Source organism: Panthera onca, chromosome A2, assembly GCF_046562875.1.
Source record: "Panthera onca isolate mPanOnc1 chromosome A2, mPanOnc1 haplotype 2, whole genome shotgun sequence".
NCBI lineage: Eukaryota > Metazoa > Chordata > Mammalia > Carnivora > Felidae > Panthera > Panthera onca.
The window spans coordinates 65,981,485-65,998,326 of record NC_138340.1 but is presented as its reverse complement, the minus strand read 5'-3'; the positions used below and the strand labels follow the sequence as shown (position 1 = coordinate 65,998,326).

The 16,842-nt window shown below is 48.6% G+C and overlaps 1 protein-coding gene across 7 annotated transcripts in view; it reads left to right on the top strand.

The window, feature by feature from the left end:
* Positions 1 to 16,842, top strand: part of COBL (cordon-bleu WH2 repeat protein) — a 270,241-nt gene that overhangs the window by 205,160 nt on the left and 48,239 nt on the right. For 5 of the 7 annotated variants that reach the window (XM_060632143.3, XM_060632144.3, XM_060632145.3 and 2 more), the window contains one exon: positions 2,919 to 3,092. The exons of the other annotated variants lie outside the window; for them this stretch is intronic. In XM_060632143.3, the coding sequence (XP_060488126.3) occupies positions 2,919 to 3,092 (174 nt within the window). The remainder of the gene's footprint in view (positions 1 to 2,918; positions 3,093 to 16,842) is intronic. 7 annotated transcript variants of the gene reach the window in all.

Sequence of the window (16,842 nt, the reverse complement as noted above, 5' to 3'; positions counted from 1 at the left end):
CATTCAGTGTTTGTTATTTCATTTATGGAGGAAAAAGAAGAGTAGGGGTTTCCTGAGATCATGGGAGGTTCAGCTCACGACAGAGGCCATCTGACAGCCATGCCCAACGCCGTTCACTCCACTCAGCACCCTCGTGTTTTGGCCTTGACCTAATGGCTGTGGCCCCCAAAAAGAAGCCCCCCAAGGATAAGTGCTTGCATCATCAGTGTCCCAGACTCCCATACAAGCAACTTGGCTGTTTGTAGCATTTTTTTTTCCCCTGGTCAATACCTCTCTTCTGATGTCAGCCTTTCACAGCCAGAGATGTGGTTATCCTAAGGACCAGTAACCTATATTTCATGTCCGTTTTTTCTTTTTACCAAAGGAAAATACCATCCTGTTCACAGAGTACATGATCAGTAGCTCCTCGAAATAAATCTGGGGTGTCTCCCTCTTTTATGACGAGACCACCATTCTCCCTCCCGAGCTCTCACCCACTCTTGCTGTAAAGGGATGACAGCTCAGATGTACAGTCCCTTGTCACAACCCTAGGAAGCGTCCACTCTAAGTGGTGGTGTGGCTGTGGTTGAGCCCTGCCAGCCTCCAGGCCAGACACCCCGTTTCAACCCAAGGGAGGGCCCCCCCAATTCGGCTTTGAAGGCCTGATGCTTGGAGGACCTGGCCCAGGTGTGGGCAGGCAGCCAGCGCCCACGGGTGTCACAGGAGAGGGAGGCGGGTGTTTGCCCAATGAAAACCGTAGGGACAGTTCCCCTGCGAGGAGCATGTTACAAAGAGGAGTTATGGACGGCAGTGATGCACTACTCGTCTCTCTCTGTCTCTGTCTGTCGTCTGTGAACTTTGGTTTGTGAAGGTGGAGAAGGAAGCCAGAAGCCCCCTTCCTACCGAAAGGGACCTTGGCTGCTTTGGGAGCTCAGGAGGGTGGTAGAGGTCATGGTGGCAGTTTTCAGTGAGACTTGTGTCCCCGTCAGCAATCCCCATGAACTCACAGCACGCTAGCCGCCCACAGGCCGCTCTTTGAACCAAAGTCTAGGCTTTACGTTAACAGATAAAAATCTTTAAAGTAGCCCCTGTCCAGTCACACACACACACACACACACACACACACACACACACACACACGAGCATCTTTCTATTCTGATATCTAGATATAAAAGGGGGAAAAATTAGAACTTGCACTAAAATAGTATTATTTTACTGGAATTGAGTCTGACCCAAATTTCTTGGCAAACAAAAATAAGCTTTCCAGTAGAAAAGCTTCCAGCACAAAGCCTCTTCCTCCTACGTGTGTCGCCCTAGGGGGACGCCCTCTCATTTAACGTTACTTACCTGGACCAAACAGATAACTCTCACCCAGACCGATCGTGCTTCTTTGCACTTGGAAGGGAAAAGTGATGTCTAGCTATGGGGACATCCATATTTTTCCACGTTGGAAGAACTGTAATCAAGAGATTGGATATATCTCTTGATGAAGAAATTATATTTCTTAATCTTTTTATTAATAATCTGATGATGGTCATGAAACACAGAATGTGTTCATTACAAGATGATCCTAAACATTAAAGCTTGGGGGGGTGCCTGAGTGGCTCCGTCGATTAAGCGTCTGACTCTTGGTTTCGGCTCAGGTCAGGATGTCACGGTTCGTGAGTTCAAACCCCACATCAGGCTCTGCACTGACCGTGTGAGTCAGCTTGGGATTCTCTCTCTCTCTGTCTTTCTCTGCCCCTTCTTCACTCACTCTGTCTCTCCCTCGAAACAAACAAACATTTAAAAGAAAGATCTTCAGACATTAAAGCTTGAAGAAAACGTTTCTAAAACAAATCCTAGGAAGCATGGCTTACGACACAAGTGATTTATATGGCTTTGTTAAGTCGTTGACTTTCAAAAATCTTAGTAGCAGAAGAAAATCATTTTCCTATAAAATGGCAGGTGGATGCCCAGTGTGTCAAGAGCAGAGAGGGATGCCCTGAGGGTTCCAGGGTCAGATGGAGCACGACGCCACCCCGAACACTTTGCCCAAGTCACAACCCTCTTCATTTTTTTTAAGTTTATTTACTTATTTTTTGAGAGAGAGAGAAAGCATGAGCGGGGAGGGGGGTGCAGAGAGAGAGAGAGAATCCCAAGCAGGCTCCTCACTGTCAGAGCCCGACACGGGGCTTGAAGCCACGAACCACGAGATCATGACCGGAGTCAAAGTCGGATGCTTGACCGACTGAGCCACCCAGGCGCCCTGGGACCCTCTTCAAATAAAGTTTGAAGACTCTTACCCTAAACGATGGAAGAGATTGAGGATATAAACAGGCTTAAAGACGTCAGCTGAATTAGTGGTTCTTCGATCTGCAAGAATTAATCGGTAAAAGTAACAAAAGTAAGCTAAAAGATAATTCCGCAAACCTAATACAAACAAACCTGAATAAAAGGAGTTCCTTTTAACTTAACGCAGCTGCCGAGGGGGCTTTTAAGAATAATTTCAAGCCCAGCATCGGAGAGGAGTCGTGCTTGCCAGAAATGGCAAACAAGAAGGTATCACCAGATTGGCCCAAGGCGAGGACACCGTGTGTAAAATTCTGAAGCGTGAGTGAGATTGGATTTGATGCCTTGTGAGTTTGAATTTGGTCCCGGGCGTGGCTGGATTTTGTTGGCAGGTGCGGTTCCATTTGGTGAAGTTGACTTTAGACACCGGGTGTACCTGGACTTGATGACAGGTGTGGTTGGATTTGATGCTCGAGGTGAGGTTGACGTTGGTACCGAGTGTGGATGGATTGGATGCCAGGTGTGGCTGGGTTTGGTGCTGGGTGTGTCTGGATTGGTGCCATGAGGCTGTGTTTGGTGCCTGGGGGAATGATGCCACGTGTCCCCCCGCTGGAGGGCAGAATCTTTCGGCTTAACCTTCTGAAGTAACCCCCGTTGATTCCATGTAGGTGTCGGACGACGGCAGGTGCCACAAAAGCCTCCCAGAGGCACTGCTCGGGGGCCCCCCCAGTTAGTGCTCCCCCCACCCCCGCCCTACCCTCCTCCTGACACAGACGTGGCAGAGCCTCTCGGCTTTCCTGGGGAAAGTGCTGGTTCCGAGGCCCCCGACCCGAGACCCACACGTACGTGCCTCTCGTTTCCTTTCCCTACTCTTGTGCTCTGGTCACCCGTGTCAGGGCTGTGTTTCCAGACTTTCCATTCTTGCCTCGGGGTGTTTGTGGCTTTGTTCTCTGGCTTTTCTTTCCAAATGCTCGATGTGGTGTGTCCGACGTCACAGTGAATGCACTCTGAACGCTATGCAGGGCCCCGGAAAGAATGGCGTAACTCATTAACCACTCACCCTGGGGTCCGACCTCTACCAGAATCGTACCGGGTGGGTGGAGACAGTCTGCTAGGAGCCACCGTTCCCCGCATGACAGCCAACCTCGCAGTGTCTGGGGAGAGCAGGAGCCCACGCAGCCCAGCTCTGTGATTTTGCTGTGAAGCTCGCTCCGGCCAGCCGTGAGCGCCGAGGAGAGCCACGTTCGAAACCAGGTCCTTTGAATCGTATGGTCAGTGGCCAGGCGGTACTAGTGTGGAAAGGGAAACTGAGGCAGCAGAAGGGGAAGCAGCTTGAGCTCCGCCTAGCAATAGCCAGAATGAAAGTCTCCTTGTTTTCTACCTCTTGCCACACCCTGGCTGAGATCGGGCTTTCTTCCCTGTCTCCAGAGATTTCTTTAGGGCTTCAGCAAGTACTGTGTATGGCACTCGCGCCTCCAGACGCGGGAGTCCTTTTATAGATTCAACCGTCTATGTTCCGATGGCGTCATCGGCACACCAAGCCCGTGCTCGCCCCTTTCAGGATGCCCCAGCTCGGTAGCGAGACTTCGTTACAGAGGGGCGCGTTCCCTTTTCATAATAGCCCCGTGTCACCCTGCCTTCCGCCCAGGGAGCGGCCGGTGCCCGTGGGTGGGCGCAGCCTTCCGGTTAGGAAGTGCATACCCTCCTGCCGTGGGACCACTTGATCTTTCTCTGTCTTCTTTGGAAATGACGATTAACTCGCTGCCAGCTTCTGGGTAAAGAAGAGGATGGTGGGATTACTTACCTACTCCTGGAGGAAAATCATCCGGATTCACTTCCTCTTTCTTTGCACATACTGCCTTTCCATCCTTCAGACACATTTGATCCTCTTGACGTTGGACATGCTTCTGGAAGCAAGCACTTCCTACAGGGCACGAAAAACCAAAGGATGAGACATTCTCGGTCAGAAAGAGAACAGCTGAGGCACAGATGACTCTGGAGCTGTGCCGTCTCTGAAGAGATCTTGAGCCCCACGTGCCAAGGCCGTGGGCTTTAGCGGTCTACACCGTGGCTGCCGTCCTGGTGCACAGATTCTCATCCGTGGGGGACCCGGTGAGGGAGGAGTAGCTGAGGAAAAACGACAAAGCCGAACACAGCCCGTGGGCAACCAGGGAGCGGTCACGAGACCGACCCGGGATGGGAGAGTCAGGCTTCCTGTGCTTCCCAAAGTCGGAACTGATGCTAACCAGTGGGCTCTCACTTCCTCCTGTGCTCGAAGGGCACTCTGCTGGGGAGACCGCCGGGCAGGATCTGGGGGGCGGGGGGGTGGGCTGCTTACAAAGGCCGGCATCAGGCTTGGGGACGAAAGATTTCTCCCACTGTGGAATCCTTCCCCGCCCCTGCCCTTAGCAGACTTTCCAAAGGAGTCGGCAGGCAACAGACAGGAGATGAGGTTCACCGTCTTGCTTCACGGCTCCGTTTCCGCTGGGGTTCTGGATTATTCTCTCCATGCGTTCATTTCCCCAGACCCTGGTCATGAGAGCCTCCTTTGCCCTCCGGTCACCATTCCTAACTCCCTGCCTTTCTCTTCGCCTCCCGTGCAGCCACAGAAATGCCAGTAAAAGAGTGAGGAAGGGCAGGAGGCATGGGGGGGGGGGGTGGTATGGGGTGTTAGCGCCTGCAGGTAGCCAGGCTCCTCCTCTTCCTGTTCCCATCCTGGCTGCTCCTGCACAAGAACTTGGGGCATCCAACTCAGAGCTGTTCTTTTACCTAATTAGCAGAACTTTCTTGCCCATTTTCTATAGCAGTAAAACCTGGGATCTCCTGGGGCGCCTGGGGGGCTCAGTCGGTTAAGCGTCCGACTTCAGCTCAGGTCATGATCTCATGGTTTGTGGGTTCGAGCCCCGCGTCGGGGTCTGTGCTGACAGCTCGGAGCCTGGAGCCTGCTTCGGATTCTGGGTCTCCCTCTCTCTCTCTGCCCCCCCCCCCCCTTGCACACACACATGTGCGCACACGCTCTCTCTCTCTCTCTTTCTCTCAAAAATAAATAAACATTAAAGCAGTTGTAGAAAGTACTGTATTAAGAAGAAAAAAAAAAAAAAAAACTGAGATCTCCTGCCCAAGCAGGCAGAACGCAACCTGGCCTTCTTTGGTTCAGGAGTTCAGAGCAGTTAAGGAAAACAAATCGTTGATTGTCTTCGGTCTTATTTTTTCACAAGATGTTGAAATTGGGGCACTATCTTGTCTCAAGGGAGCTACGGGCTGTTAGCACGTGAATATTGGATGCGTGTTTGCCTTGCAGGCATCTACATGTTATCTACTCTTCCAGTTAGATTTCAGGCTATTCGTGTGTGTGTGTGTGTGTTTAAGTTTATTTATTTATTTTGAGAGAGGGACAGAGCGCACAGGGGAGGGGCAGAGAAAGAGAGAGAGAGAGAATCCTAAGCAGGCTGTGTGCCGTCAGCACACACCCTGACGCTGGGGCTCGAACTCACAAACTGAGATCATGCCCTGAGCTGAGATCAAGAGTCAGTTGCTTAACCAACTGAGCCGCCCAGATTTCTGACTCTCCGTAGCTGTGGAGGGAAGCTCCGTATAGACCCTTTCACACCGGCCACAAGCTCTTGTCCACTTCCTCCTGCATTCGGCGTCAGATGCACGTTCCTTGTAAAAGAAACGATACGCTCCTGGTGGAGACGGACCCTGACTACCGACGACGGCTGGGCGGTCCACGAGGCATCTCACGTGACACCTCACTCAGACCCCACCGCAGCACGGGGGGTAGGTTCTGTCCCTGGGAGAGACTGAGTCAGAAGGACTTCCATCCCTGGCCCGGGGTCTTACCTCAATATGGGTACAGCAGGAATCCTCATTAGAGTATGTTTGACCCTCAGTCTTGGTTCCGTCCACCCCCATGCTGTTTTCGCCACCAGACCAAGAACCCCCCCACGGGGAAATCCTTTGGCTTTGCATGATGATTGTTGTTTCTGCAACACAGAGTATAGTCCACTCGGGTTGTTAGAAAGACAAAAAATGCATTTTGTTGAAAACCGTGAGCTCGTCCAGCCTTCATGGATAAAAAGAAAGAGCCGGTAGATGATGGTCTGTACATGGGAAAAGAGCAAGAAGATGTGAAATGGGTCTTCCAGGGCACTGCCCTTCATTCTGATGTCTCCAGAACCTTCTGTTCCGGCCGTTCCCTAGCCCCGACCCCGACCTCTGTAGGGTCTTGGCACGGTCTCCGTCCTCATGCTTGGCTGGCGCCACATTCCCGTCCACCACCAGCCTCCCCAGCCGACCTGACAACGAGCTGGATGCCTCGTTTCCCGTCTTCATGCTTAAGTGCCACCAGCACGTGACACACGGCCATGAAAACCGCATTCGCCTGCAGCCACGCCACCGGGAGAAGACCTTGTGGTCTGGGTCAATGCCGCTTTTGACTGTGACCCCTGCACTCTTTTGGAGCCAATGTATGGTTTGTGGGCAGAAGAGCAGTGAACATCCGTTCACGTGTGTTTCCGGCTCCCGGAGGCCACCTGTGTCCAGCCCGCTCCCCGGCTCCCCCTGGGTACACCCCGCGTGGGGGTCAGGTTGATGTGAACTCGGCGTGCTCAACATACCCCACCACCGCCTCGGGAAGCCACCCCTCCAGTCCAGATTTCTCCCCCATCTGGGTGTTTCCTCCCCACGTTGTATTACACACACTTGAATGTGCTGCTCTGCTAACCACTTGGAGGTTGCACCGGTCTCATTTCCTATTGTATCCGCTCTTCAAAGTGATGCCTGACACACAGCATAGATTCAGTCGCAGAACATACCAGAATATGTCTCGCTGTCGATCCTAAGTATCACACTACGATGACACTCAATGTTCGATTAGCTTTATCGAACTAAGATGTTTTCCGGGCTCAAGGGCATCCAGTCCCTGCTTCGCTCTGTCTGTGGGGCACTCTCCGTAGAGTCAGTGCTCATCCACACTCGTGGTCGTACTTGAGAAAGATGTGAGGATCTCAGTAGCGGTCAGCAACCCAGACTTCGCCACTTTCTTGTTTCCTGCTCTGGCCTACCTGTTAGGATGCCTTCAGCGGTGTGGTGGATACCGCTAAAGTGGGTCCCAATGGCCCCCGCCTCCTGCGTGCGCCCCGTTGTACAATCCTCTCCCCTTGGACACCGGCTGACTTCAGTGACTGACATCAAAGAAGAGAATATGGCAGAAGTAGTGGGATGTCACTTGTCACTTCTGAGGTTAGGTTAAAAAACAACAACTGTGGTTTCCATCTTGGATACCCTCTCTGCCTCGCTCACTCCGAGGGGAGCCAGCCGCCATGTTGAGAGCTGCTCTGTGAGGAGACCCACGTGGCAAACAACTGAGGGAGCTTCCAGCCAACAGCCAGTGAGCGACTGAGGTCCTCAGCCCGCCGAGCTTGGGAACTGAGTCCAGACAACACCCTGTGGAGTGAGTCTGGAAGCTCCCTCAGGAGCCCCCATGGTTGAGACCACAGCCCAGTGGCACCTTGGCTGCAGCCTTGTGAGAGACCTTCTGTCAGAGGCAACCAGCCAGCTGTGCCCACAGAAAATTGGAGATAATTAATGCTTCTTGTGTTAAGACTCTGCTTCTTGAGGTAATGTGTTCTGCGACAACAGACGCCCAAAGGAAGAGAAACCGCTCTCCAGCCTTCCTCCGCAGTGTGGGGAAACTTTCATCTCCTTCAGCTGGAACCCCAGACTTCAGTGAAGCCTAAAGTTGTCATCAGGGACTGAGGGTCGACCAGTATCCTCTCTAAATCATCTTTGGGGTCGACCTCCTCCTGCCCGGGCTGGTACTGAGGGGGCTCTGGCCGTTCCACACACTGTATCCAGACACAAGAATTTTCAGAGGAGGAGAGACCGTGTCTTCTAATGGTTTCAGGGGGAACCTTTCCCAGAAGCCCCCCAACTGTGGATCTTTCTCTTATGTCTCATTGACCACAGCTGGGGAGTAGCTGACCAGTCTCTGGTGAGGACAGAATCACCAGAGATGATGGAAGCCCAACCCGACAGCCGGGAAAAAGGTCAACTTTCTCTGGCATGTGGAAGTCACTTGTCAACACTCTGTTAACTGGACATAGAGGGGAGGCACGCTGCATAAACGGCCCCCGGTATCCACATCTCAGGCCATGACCCTTGGTGTGGTTGCCATCTGAAGAGCGGAGGGCACGTTGTGAGTGGGAGCAGAGAGAGGCCCGTGAGCCAATGGCGGAGATGAAGTGGGCGGCGAAAGACGGCACGGCCAATCTGAAAGTCAGAAATGACCGAGGAACTGCCCTCCTCAGGGGACACTTTGAAGGCCGGACTGGCCACTTCACACCTGGCCTCCGCCTACATTTCTCAATTCCTGCTTCTGCAGACCAGAGAACTAGTGGAAATCGGAACTCCTAACATTTGCATATGCCCACTTGGTACCCAGAGACTAAAGAGCTTGGTTTCCTCATAATCTTTTTAGCTGCTAAGAGGATATCAGAAGTGTGTCTGGCCAATCCACTTTGGGATCCCATGTCTCATTTAAAATTGCCCACAGGGGCGCCTGGGTGGCTCTGTGAGTTAAGCGTCCTACTCCTGAGTTCAACTCAGGTCACGATCTCATGGGTTCGTGGGATCGAGCCCCACTTCGGGCTCTGTGCCGACAGCGTGGAACCTGCTTGGGATTCTCTCTCTCCCTACCTCTCTGCACCTCCCCCACTTGGGTTCACTCCCCCACTCTCTCTCTCTTCCCCAAAATAAATAAATAAACTTCTAAAAAATAATAAATAAAATGACTTCCTGCTATAAGCAACATAGTTTTATCTCTTGTAGAGTGAGCTTCTGGTAGGATAAAATGCAGCCTTTTCAGAGTCAGCTGGGGGCCACTGGGAGGTGTCTGTGCCCAGCTCTCAAGGTCTTTGTCCCTGCCATCCCCTGGGGCAGAGCTGAGTCTCCTCTCCCCTGGTTCCTGCTTGCAGCTCTGTCCCAGCAGCTGAGGCCAGGATGGCCTGTGGAGTCTGAGTCAGTATTTACTTATTGCCCATGTAGGAGAAAAACGACTGAGCTGTGTCACCTCTCAAAGCCTTACGGCGCAGAGGTCCTCGTGAATAAGTCTCCGGTCCTGTGCTGAGCTTCTTAGCATGGTTATAGTGACAGTGGAATATAGTGACAGTGACATGGAATATAGTGACAGTGGAATATAACATGGTTATAGTGACACATCCCCTGGGATGTGTCCCGTGGTCTGTGGCCTATTAATGAATGAGCTTTCATATTAACCTTTGGACACCTAAGCATGTACATAGCGGCTTCAAGGGCACGCCTAAGCCAATGTGATTGTGCATATGGATTTTTTTCCCTCTAACTTTCTAATCAGCTTGCTTTCTGCTGACAGTTGATTTCGGTTGCCCCTTCATTGTGAGTCACGATGATGGAGGCTGTGTCACTGGCTCTCTGGATTGTGTGTTGACGAGATTTTCAGAGCTGGTAATGATTGGGCTGCTAACACACCATCCATTACATATTCCAGTGAGAAGCCCCTGGAGATTTAACGATCAATGTGTAGAGAGTTCAAATTACTGATCCGCAATTTGCTTTATATTTTTTAAATTAAACCATTCAACGACTGTCATCTTCCTATACGTCTTCCTATAATAGGTTTGAGTAAGTCAGTCTTTCCTTGGCCATTCATTGCTGGGGTGATTGGCAAAGGATTTTAAAAGCATATGGGAAAAATGGGTCCCTGTCCTCTGATCTAAATGACCTGTCAAGTCAAGACAGCACTGGCGACACCATGGTGGCCTCTAGGTGATTGGTTTTCAATCTGTGAATAAGTATCCCATTCTAAAGAATTGTAAGGAGATTCTAGAATAGAGAAATAAAATGAGAGAAATCAGCTAGCCATTTTCGATTACAAAATAGTCATTTGAGTGTGCTTAATAGAAAATTAATAATGTATAATATGATCTATAAATATATAAAAATATATTTAAAATGTATAATGTAATATACATATAAAATATGACTTTTTAAAAATATGTGTATAATATAATGCACATAATGTAATACAATAAAATGTATAAGATGCATATGTAACATATAAAATAATAATAATTCATATTTTAGGCAGTGTGACTCAGCAGAAGAACTGAGAATCCAGGACTACGCCGGGCACGGCTCCGCGATTCACTGGCTGTAATCGAATCCCCACACGCTGGGTCAGATGCTCGCTAAAGACTCTGGCTCAGCGATCAGCCGCTTGCCCGAGCCCAGAGCATAAAGCAGGAAAAGATAGACGAGAATTTTGCTGACGTCCCTTAAATTGGGACCAATCCTCTTTTTAACGTCACCTAAGCCCCTGCTCTAAAATTTGAACCCAGACACTCCGCCTGTTTCAAAACAAAGCCGTTAATCTTCACGCCTGTGACACAAGTACAATTCTGGGAGTCTCGTTCGGGGTGGAAGCAAGCGCCCTTGAAGCCTGGCAGGTGTGCGGACTTCAGGGCGAGCCCAGGGAAGTGCTCTGGCCCTCGTCTGGTGTGTGTTTGCCGCTTTCCTTCCCGGGGCAGGGCAGCCGGCCCACCCGGCGGCCCCCGCAGCCCTGGGAAAGCGCGAGTGTCCAGGAAAACAGGAAGCGGATAGTGAGCAAATGGAAGGAAACCAGTGACTGTGGGAGCAGAGTCTGTCCCTGCTCAGAAGCGCACTGGGGAAAAAAAAATGGAACTGAATGTCTAACCTGTTAACATGCCTCCTTGCAAACCATTAAGTCCCCCCAACATGAACTTAAAGACTGATGGCTACTTAGAAGCAAAGCAGTGAGAGACACGCAGTAGAGCTAGGGGTACACATTTTTAAAACTCCCGTGGACTTACTTCTTCTGCTAGTTACTTTTTGGTGCTTTATTTGCGAGCCGCTGTGTCCCTGACTGGAGAGAGAATTGAAGAGCTTAGTGACAGGTCATTACAGCAGGTATGCCCTGGGCCTGACACCGGTTAGCGAGAGCAGACTGTTCGAAATGTCAGGAATTTTGCGAACCGATCGCTAAACAGAGCTATTATTGAAAAGTCAATTATGGGGGTGCCTAGGTGGCTCAGTCGGTTAGGCGTCCGGGCTCTTGATTTTGGCTCAGGCCATGATCTCACGGTTCATGAGATCGAGCCCCCTGTCGGGCCCGGCGCTGAGAGCTCAGAGCCTGCTTGGGATTTTCTCTCACTCTGTCTCTGCCCCTCCCTGGCTCTCTCCCTCTCTCTCTCTGTCTCCAAACAAATAAACATTTTTTTAAAAAGTCAATTATGTAAGCTGACAGATGATATTAAAAACAAATATAACCAATACTGAAATGTTATCACTTCCTAATGACTTTACCACATTTTACTATTCCTGGAGTTTTGAGGTTCTTTATATACGTTGAATCAATGTGATTCAATCATTTTACGACAGTGAAAATACCATATAACAATGTGCTACCACACATCCCTTCCCAATGCCACATTCGGTGACTCGCATCCAAAGATGGAAATCATCAGTGGAGGGAGTATCCCTACTGAGGAAGTTGGCGAAAGTTACACATCATGGCTCGATGTGTTGTCTTGTTAATCATCTAGGGTAAGAGAGGGATTAGAGGGTGCTATCAATACAGATTAAATACAAAAGCATGTCATATCATAGCCAGTACCTTGAGAAGAACACCCAAAAAAGTGGAAAAAAATTTTTCTCCCATCTTTCAACACCCATGATCTGACTCAGGAGAGTCATTCCCGTGATTGACCAACAGGCTAAGTCCCAACCTGTCTTCATGGTTTCATTTTCATCTGACTCCTTAATACAATCTGTTGTCAATCTACATTCATTTCGAAACTACGCATTTGTCAGAAGTGGTTAGAGGTCGGCTACAGACCAAAGAATTTGGCAAAAATAAATGAAAGCCTTCTGTGAGAATAAATTAGTTATGTAGCGTTTACAACAAAGAGAATCGTATTCTTTTATTCTCGCTTGTAAGTTTTGTGCTACCCATTCTTTAGATCAGTAAAACTTTTTCTATCAATCTATTGATCGATTGATTGATCTATCCCTTTTCTTTTTCCCTAGAGAGCTGGTTACTAACCATTTACCAACCTGCCAATGCAAGGGAATGTCACATAGATTTACGAATGCTGATAGCAAATTTACCTTTGATTTCCGTAACCCGCTTCCCAAGCCCCGTGTTGGTCACCGAATCACCACGGGTGTCTGTGTCTCTTGAAGCTTTCACTTGTAGCATGAAGTCAAGTTAGGCAGAAGAGCTTTTGTTTTGTTTTTTTTTTTGTTTTTGTTTTGTTTCTTTAATGTTTATTTTTGAGAGACGGAGACAGAGCATGAGTGGGGGAGGGGCAGAGAGAAGGAGACACAGAATCTGAAGCAGGTTCCAGTCTCCGAGCTGTCAGCACAGAGCCTGATGCAGGGCTCGAACTCACGGACTGTGAGATCATGACCTGAGCCGAAGTCGTTTAACTGACTGAGCCACCCAGCCGCCCCGGAAAGCTTTTTTTTTTTTAACATCAAAAGTTATGAGAACTTCTTTCTGAACTCATGTAAATTTCAGCTCTGTGAAACGAGAAATGGACAGCTGAATTTTTCAGGGTTGTTGTTAAATATCATCACTTGATTAGTTCAGGAGGGAACAGAGTAGGGACGAAGCATTCCCCAGCCGACACGCTCGTCTTCTAGATTATTATTTCAGGATTTGTCTGAGATGGTGTGAATTCGGACACAGCCCCTCTTCCCTTCTTCATTGTAAGCCCTATCCCGGAGACCCTCAGGGCCTTAAGTTACTGGCAGGGAATGGCCCTTTATCAGATGGGTCAGTCTCCCACTGAGAAGCTTCTCGGAAGGGGTGTGCTCCTTCAGAACAGTAGAACTCAACATGCATGTGCAGGTGAAGACTTTCTCTGACTCACTTAATCAATCTGTGTTTTCTCAATGGATGCCTGAGCCCTGCTCAGGAAGGACATTATCAAGGTTGGGATGGATTGGTCTGCCATCCAGGGTGTGATGAAACTATAATATCTGTTTCCCCCTGGAGCTCTACTGGGCGGGGGGGGGGGGGGGGGGGGGGGATTCCAGGCCAGTGTCTCTGCCTGCAAGGTCTTTAAAGAGAAGTTTTGCAGCAAATCCGAATCACTTTATTTGACAGTCTGGAAGACAACAGTGAGTTCAGTGGCGCTTATGATCTAGTCCTTCCAGGGGATCAGTAGACCTTTTTAACCACTGACATCGACAAAAGACGAGGAGGAAATAGAGGAAATCATAATCACGTGATGTGGCCCATCCATCGCTGTTTACACAGCGTTAAGTCTCCAGGGGCTTGAAGGTGAATGATGACGATGACATTTATTTTGCCGGAGTTTGTGTTCATATTTTGCCATTTATTTCCCTCCCACCCCCCCCACAGTTTACTGCTGTGCGTCATTCCCTGCTCATGCCAAGCGTTTCTGATGGAGTTCCCTTCCTGGAGCGCCATACCTCTGACTTTCCTCGTGCCTCTCCTGTCCTGACTCTCCTTCTCCTGTTCATCCACCTGTCGGCATAAAAGGGCTCCTTTGTACCCCCGCACTCTACTTTCTCTAGAATTCACGTACACGTGCTTAAACAACAGAGATTTGTGTGACCGACATTCGTATTTCTTCGCAGGAGGTAAAGCCTCGTATGTGTAAATTCCAGGTTGATGACATTGGCCTGTCTGACATGACCCTTCCATTGGCTCGTGGGTATGTTTCTGTTCAGAGCTTTGCTTGATTCTGATTCTGATTCTTAATTCAATGTCTCTTATTTGATACTCATCGCAGGGTATCTTCTCCATTTGCCTTTAGATTGTGTCCACAAATAGGCCAGTGTGGTCAGCTTAGATACACTGGAAATATTCTGTCTCCCTGGTAAAACTAAGTGCCTAAATATATGAACTGTAAATATAATCCGTAGGAACTCACAACTACTTACACACACACACACACACACACACACACACACACACACATTCAGGGATACATAGGACCCAACGTTTTGTAAGTGTTTTTCGGAGTTTCCTATTACTGTGTTCTCCACCATGTAGACAGTTTACAGAAAGAACACAGAGGAAAGAGAGTGTCACTCACCCCACGTTGTCACCCACCGCTTATTCACCAAACACGGAGAATTTGCTTGACGGTAGGCATTGAACCAACTTTGGGGACTAACGCGATGAACGGCACGTGACCCCTGCCCTTGGCTTTCACTACCTGTGGTTCCCCATGCCTGTGAAAAGAAGTGATGATAATTCCATTTGATAAATGCAAGTCTGGAGGTTTGTCCATGTAGTAAAGATGCTTAAGGTTATGACAAACCATGTCCCCATGGGCGTGTTGCCTGGTCTTTCCGGAGTGTAAGTCGTCTCTCCCATGTTGAGAAAACCTAGCCAGTTACCGGGAACCAGCCACCTCAGCAGTCCTAACACCAAGCAGGTGGGAGTAATCACATTAAGATTCAGGGTTTATGAAGAAAGATGATTCTTTGATGAATTTTGATCATTGCGCAGAGATGCGCTTGAACCGGGGAGGCTTATCATGTGTCTCTCCAGAAGATTTTTTAACTGTTATTACTCAAAGTAAGAAAAAAGAAGTGTTTTTTTTACTTGTATGACTGTTGTCTGGTTGATCACAATAAAAATGTTAGTGCTGACTAATGTAGGAATTATCGCAGCGGATATTGGTATTGATAGTTAAAGAAATATAAGCTAGCACTCACAGAAATATATAGCTAGAGCTATATATAACCAATCTGGTGCCATGTGTTGGTGGAAAAAAACAACCCAGAAAGTTACAGAAACTACTCACAAGAAAACAGAACAAGTTAGTGCTTTTTTGTTTTGTTTGTTGTGTTGTGTTTTTTTTTTTTGCATTTAAATAAAGAACTTTTGTCTGATAAGTAGCAGTCACTTGACCTCAAATCATTAAGTGGGGAAAGTCTAAACAAGAAAAGATAATGTTTACCTGAACGTTGGGGAAAGCATCAAGATTTATGACCCAGACATTAAGATTGTAGAAGATCGTATATAATTACAGCAATAAGCATCTGTGTAAGAAGCAGCTATTACGCCAAAGAGAAAGAGCCGCAGAAAATCTTAAGGCATAAAGAAAACGGGAAAGTGATATTGCTCATAGAATTGTTGGTTAGGAAAACAGAAAATATAACAAAACGTATGTCAAGCTCTGTTGAAGAATGGAGGACTTAGATGTGTATGTGCGGACGTAGGGAGCAAACTCAATCGATCCACACCAGTTCACATGACGAATAGAATCGGCCACGAAATTAGCCAAAGTCACAGACGTTTCGTTGTACCTCAGGGCTCTCCTTCACCAAGATGGCCCGATACACAGCTGGGGATGATTCAGGGCAATTCAATGACCAAAATTTAGAGATCTACATATGTCTTGACACTGTACGAACCAGCGTTAGAATCTTCTGGGAATCAGATTAATTCAGTAAATCATTTTTCCTCAAAGCACGTACATCTCAGAGAGGTTTTCCTTTCTGGCTCATCTCCGAACCCATCCCTCCTTGGGGGTTATTCATTCTCCATAGAAGTCAGCCAGAGAACTGTTTCTTTGGTCCATGATGTGACACGTGCTATCAAGAGTTACAGTCAGTAGAGGGGCGCCTGGGTGGCTCAGTCGGTTGGGCATCCGACTTCGGCTCAGGTCATGATCTCGCGGTCTGTGGGTTCGAGCCCCGCGTCGGGCTCTGTGCTGACAGCTCAGAGCCTGGAGCCTGTTTCAGATTCTGTGTCTCCTTCTTTCTCTGACCCTCCCCTGTTCATGCTCTCTCTCTGTCTCAAAAATAAATAAATGTTAAAAAAAGATTTAAAAAAAAAAAAGAGTTACAGTCAGTAGAGGCGCCTGGGTGGCTCAGTCAGTTAAGCATCTGACTGTTGATTTCGGCTCAGGTCATGATCTCACAGTTCGTGAGCCCGAGCCCAGCTCCAGGCTCTGTGCTGACTGGACGGAAACTGCTTGGGATTCTCTGTCTCCCTTTCTCTGTCCCTCCCCTGCTCACACCATCTCTCTCTCAAAATAAAAAAATAAACTTAAAAAAAAAAGAATTACGGTAAAAGAAATCTGAGGTCCTGCACATTCTCTAACCTGAGAGACAGATCAAGCAGACCTGGTGGCTGGCCCACGCTCCTGACGGTTGACAGAGGAGTCCCTCAGGAATACCAGTTCTATAGCAAGCGCTAAGGTGAAAGGAAAATTACATGTTGTTTTTCAGCTACAACGGGCGTAAATTCTCTCATATTCATCACAGAGACAGTATCAACGGTGGATAGTAGAACGTGCTGTGATTTCATGCAATCCTATCTATGCAGATTCTAAAATTATTTAGTGGTAAAGAAATACTCCAGTTCTGCAGATGAAACGGTGTGGGGAGAGCTTCACGTGGTTCACACACTGATGTTTTATTTTAGCACCCACCACGACCACTCATGCGTCGCATCCCTGTGGCGTTTGCTTATCGGCTGCCCGTCATCTCGGCTTTCCTACTGATTTGGGTTTGTGACATGATATGGTGTATTCACTGCTTTTT